General features: G+C 34.3%; 1 protein-coding gene across 1 annotated transcript in view; it reads left to right on the top strand.

Moving 5' to 3' along the window:
* LOC106457148 (hemicentin-1-like) overlaps positions 1-5,829 on the top strand; it is a 142,629-nt gene that overhangs the window by 122,471 nt on the left and 14,329 nt on the right. Inside the window, exons 9-10 of the mRNA XM_022382959.1 lie at positions 2,275-2,426; positions 3,705-3,821. Of these exons, the coding sequence (XP_022238667.1) occupies positions 2,275-2,426; positions 3,705-3,821 (269 nt within the window). The remainder of the gene's footprint in view (positions 1-2,274; positions 2,427-3,704; positions 3,822-5,829) is intronic.

Raw genomic sequence — 5,829 nt, 5'->3', positions numbered from 1 at the left:
AGAGTCCTTCCTCCAATATTTCAACGCATTTCGCAAAATTTATGTTGCCAACGCACTCCACTAAGCTCGATCTCCCACCAACCCAAACAGCTCCTCAAATCACCACGCCGAAACCACCATGCTTCACAGTTGGCTGCAATCTGTTGAGCCAAAACTCTTGGTGAGGCATTCTCCAGACCCATATCTTTCCACTGTCCGAAAATTGAGCGAATCTTGATTCGTCTGAGAACAATACGGTCTTCCAAAAGTTCAGAGGCTTGGTCATCATATCACTTACCCACTTCTTTCGTCTGACTATGTTGGCAGGTCTTAATAAGGGCTTCCGTCTAGCTGCTCTACAACGAGAACCCAATCTGTGGAGAATCCGTTGAACAGATTTCGGGCTCATCCCACCAACTTTGGCCACTTCTGCAGTCGTTAATCTGGGATCCATTTCGATGCTTCTCTTGACAGCCCTTTTTTGTCCTCTCTGATGGACCAGGATGACTCGGAGGCTGTTCAGTTGTTTCCCTGCCGTGTTTCCTGAACTGCACGATGATTCTGTTGACTGTCGAAAGCGGGTTTCCACTGACTTATTCCACCATCTGCTTGACCAACTATCCTTCCTCTAACAAAATCTGACAATTCGAGAGAACCTTGAGTTCTAGGCATGTTGTAGCACAAGATAATTAGTGTGCGGACAATTTTCATTTATATAGTGCTTTGTGAACACAAATTAGTTAGTATAAATCAGTTAAATGACGAAAAATTAGGTGTCTATTTACTTGTGACCACTCAGTGTATATATTTGTAGGTCAATAGATGATTCTGTAACGGTCACTATCGCAAGACAATTACCGTAATACAAATAATAGTTATTTAAAATATGTGGATATGCAGGCAGTAGCATTAACACATAGATCACCAACTCCAAGAGATTTACATGATAATAAGGAATTGAGATAGATGCTTCAGCTACTACTATAACGTAGAATAATTATTATTCTCATCCTATTGGCAATATTATGAACTGTTTTTCCTGATTACTCTATTTAAGACTTAATTATTATGTATATATATCATGAACGTGTGTGTATATATGCCATGAACATGTATATATACCATGACTGTGTGTGTGTGTTTGTGTATACCAGAAATGTGTGTGTATGTACTGTGAATGTGTGTATATACGGTGAGTATGTGTATATGCCATGACTGTGTTTATATATATACCGTGAATATGCTTATATACCGTAAATGTGTGTATATATACTATGAATGTGTGTGTGTATATATATCGTGAATGTATGTATATATATACCATGAATGTGTGCATAAAGCGTTAGTGTGTGTATATATATACCATGAATGTGTGTGTATATATACCGTGAGTGTGTATATATATACCGTGCATGTTTTATATATAATGAATGTATATACTGATTATGTGTATGTTTTTATAAAATTTATGAATAAATAAATTGGTACTAAGAGAATAAACACAACAACAGTGGAAACCAACCTATACTTATATACTATAGATCTCTTCAACAAGCTATTAAATTCAGGGCTAAGGAGCAGGGACGCTGCTAATACTTCTGTTATCTACAACAAACTTAAGATAACCCGTTAACCTTAGCAACATAAGCTGAAGTAAAAAAAAAAAACGATAAAAGACAATAAGATAAGTTTCTACTGCATTTCTATTGGACTTGTTTTAATTTAGCTTACTTACGAGAACATAAAAACTGAAATTTCTTCCCGTAGGTGAAGAAAACTACATACATGATAAGCGAGTGTCTATTGTTGATATTGTTTAATAATGCTAACAACAGAAGAACACAGAATTTATACCAAAAGGCTGTTTCGAAGAAGGTTCTATAAATGCTTAATCAGAATTTGTTATCTAAAGTAATGCAATACGTCCAGACAAAAGAGTGTTAGATATTGGATCATATCATAATGCTTAATCAGAATTTGTTATCTAAAGTAATGCAATACGTCCAGACAAAAGAGTGTTAAATATCAGATCATACTTTTACACAAAAGGAATATATGTTTGAATAGATTCCTCAGACTTGTGGATTTCAAATTCAGTGAGAGACCAAGGCTGCGAACTTGAAAGACTTAATTAATCCTTATTCCAAACCGCTATCAGTTTTCAAGGTGATATCGATAAGTACCGTTACAGTAACGCTATATATGCATTTACAATTTACATATTGAAAATAAAAAAAACCCGGAAGTTTTTTACCGAATAAAGCTATGTACATTATTCATCTGATTTACCATTAGGCTGAAAAATGGAAATCCTGTTATAATTTCGGATAATGTGCACATAATCTCTGAAACCAATTCCCTGGTTATCCACAACACTGAGGATGACGACACAGGAGAATATACTTGCGTTGTTGATGAAAGCTTGAATACCACTATTAAAGTGAAAGGTAAGCAATGGCTTAAATTTGCTTATTTATGTATATGTCTTCATGTTTCGTGGTGGTTGTTTTTAAACTAAACCTGAATATTCATTGTGTAAAAAGTCTTTAGTAGTATATATATGTTCCCGTTTCGTAGAGGATGACCATGTCGTTTTAAAGTGTACCAGAATATTTAACATATAAAAATATTTGCCAGTATGTATCTGTTGATGTTTCGTGGTGGTTGACCACATGTTTTTAAACTAAACCTGAATATTCATTGTGTAAAAAGTCTTTAGTAGTATATATATGTTCCCGTTTCGTAGAGGATGACCATGTCTTTTTAAAGTGTACCAGAATATTTAACATATAAAAATATTTGCCAGTATGTATCTGTTGATGTTTGATGGTGTTTGATCATATGTTGTTAAAATAAAACTGAATATACGTTGTGTAAAAAAGTACCTTTTAATATATATCTGTTTATGTTTTAATTGTGGATGACCACGTGCTGTTAAAACAAACCAGAATTTACACTGTGTAAAAAAGGATATTCTAGTCTATACCTGTTCATGTTTCGTGGTGGCTGACCACATGTTTTTCAAACAATCCTGAATATTGATTGTTGACCATGTGCTGATGATGTAAATCTGAATACCAACTCTGTGATGAAAAGAGCGAGTGGTATTTTTCATCTTCGTATTATACTTCATAATTGTTGATTATTTGTTGATGATGGCAATATGAATACTGCTACATATATATTACCGTTACTGCTAATTGTCATTTTATAAATCTTCACAACATTATAATGATTTTGTTTTTTTTTTTTTTTTTTACTGTGGTATTAGTGTTGCGTAAATTTCGAAACGTAAGTCATCTTTTTTTTCCAGCATGGTTGGTAAACCTTTGGAAGGTATAGTGTGCTCAAAACAAGTGATTTTTTAAAGTGCTTTGCATACTAAAACCTTTAAACAGCATGCATTTAACTATCAGTTTAAATTCTTCAATTTTGTGACAAGGCAGGTGTGTAATTCTATACAATTCGATTAACGGTTCTCGGAATTTTGTTGTCAGGATTACGTATAAAGTCATTGTTCTTTTAACTAAAGAGCACGTATAAGTTGTTGACTCTTTGCATTCTGGGAGTTTATGATATCAATTAACATTTCCTCATAATACAAAAAAGATAATATTTTAACTGCAAATGAGACTCTTTTCATTTATATCTTTAAAAGTTGCTGTATTTTTTATGAACTCTGAACACTTTAGTATTTTAAACTGCACTGTAAAACTTTTTCTCAGCTCGTACAGAGTTCACTGAAGAGTTCCATAAGTCTCATATCCTGGTTGAAGGAGACAAGCTTGTTCTACACTGTCAAGTAAAAGGCACGCCTTCCCCTGTCATCACTTGGTACAGAGGTAAGCACATTTAGCACAAATATGTTACTGATATATATATATATATATATATATGTATGCAAATACTTGCTTCAGATACACGATTTGTTAAAGGATGAAAAACTAAGCATGAAGGTCAAGTAAGTGAAAGAAGACTAAATGGGAATAATAGTATACATGTGCTTCCTATCATTACTAGCTATAGTACAATAATAGTATACATGTGCTTCCTATCTTCCATTACTAGCTATAGTACAATAATAGTATACATGTGCTTCCTATCTTCCATTACTAGCTATAGTACAATAATAGTATACATGTGCTTCATATCTTCCATTACTAGCTATAGTACATGAAAATCAACAGTTTTGAACGTTACGTGGCGAAGTGTATTTCAAAATGGCAAAATTAACCAATAATTTCGGTCGGATACATCTTCACAGGATTTTCTGGTTATCGTAATTGTCCTGCATGTTTCAATAAGGTATTTCGATATATTATGGAAAGGATTGAGTACGTTAAGTTTAAACCATCTTGAATATGCAAATCAGTTGGTCACGTGAAAAACAAAGCCAGTATAAGTTAAGGTCGAACGCCATATATGGGAACTACATTTTAAATTTTTTTAGGCATTTTGTAGATAGTATGATGCCATCAAAAACTGATTAATTTTGGGAAGGGTATGTAAAAACCTTTTCCGACTCAAAATATTAATATATTCAGATGATAAAGATATGTTCAGATCAAGGATTTAAAATTTTCAAGACGGGGATGTCTCTTGTATTTAATGATATGGAAAAACAAAAGAACATGGATCAACTTGGAGCACCAGGACCATCCAGAGAGAGGCTTGCAACAAACCGTACTTTAGCCGTGAAAAGCAAAGTGCGACGTCTTGTAAAAGGTGAAAATCCATGAACACTGAATTCAGTTGCAAAAATCAAAAAGTCATCCACGTGATCCAGACAACAGTACGAAATATAACGAAGAAGGGTCTCCATCTGGAAAAGGAAAACTAGCCACTTGCACACAAGTTGTTTCCAGATCATATTCGTTCAACCGTCGCCTACCTCAAGTAGCAGTAGAATAAAAAAATATTCATACTTTTCCATACAAAAACATACAAGTTAAATCGCTGGATGCAATGGCAATTGATTTCTCAGTGATTGAACTGTTGAAATAGACACAGGTAAATCGTTGTCCTCCTACACTAGATAAATTATAGAAAGCAGCGGTGATGAGTGGTGTGTTTTGGACATAAGAGCCTCATGACGGAGTCATTTGCAATGAAAACTATGCTGCAGAGCTACTGTGAATATGCACAGTCGTCAGATAGGACATGACTGGTCGTGGCGACATGGACAGTAACAACATGGTGAGGTTTCAAACTTGCTTTATATCGTACTCAACTTCTGTATTTAACTCTTACACGAGTCTTCTCCTTTTTCGTATCAATGTTTGCTTTTCAGGTAAAATGAAAATCTTGGAATGTTACTTTACTCATTTTACTCTGAATGTACATTCAAACTTTAGATGTTACACTAATCATGATTCCGAAGGAATTTACTATTCTTTCACTAAGTAGTTGCTCATACGGATTTTTCAATGTGAACTACATTGAATTGTGATTACCTTAAGAACGTTCGCTGTTTGTAAAAGTTACTTACAGAGCTCTATGTGAAGTTAGATTCAATTGGATTAAATGCATACTTAATATTGGAATAAGAAATTTTGTTAATTGTTCTAAAATATCACATTATACTGAAAGATATTATTAAACACTGTATATTAACTTTACATCAGCTTTTTTGTAAGGTGAATAATTACTGGTTTTATAACTTCCTACTGTCCTGAGAGGTTCAGCGGTAAGTCTGAGGACACATACCACTAAAACTGTTTCGATAGTCGTGGTAGGTTTGTTTGTTTGTTCGAAGTTAAGCACAAAGCTACACAATGGGCTATCTATGCTCTGTCCACCACGGGTATCGAAACCCGGTTTCTAGCGTTGTAAGTCCACGGGGGGCAGTCG

The sequence above is a fragment of the Limulus polyphemus genome, unplaced genomic scaffold, assembly GCF_000517525.1.
Source record: "Limulus polyphemus unplaced genomic scaffold, Limulus_polyphemus-2.1.2 Scaffold296, whole genome shotgun sequence".
NCBI lineage: Eukaryota > Metazoa > Arthropoda > Merostomata > Xiphosura > Limulidae > Limulus > Limulus polyphemus.
Note: the sequence above shows the minus strand (reverse complement) of the source record. Positions and strands in the feature narration are given on the sequence as shown.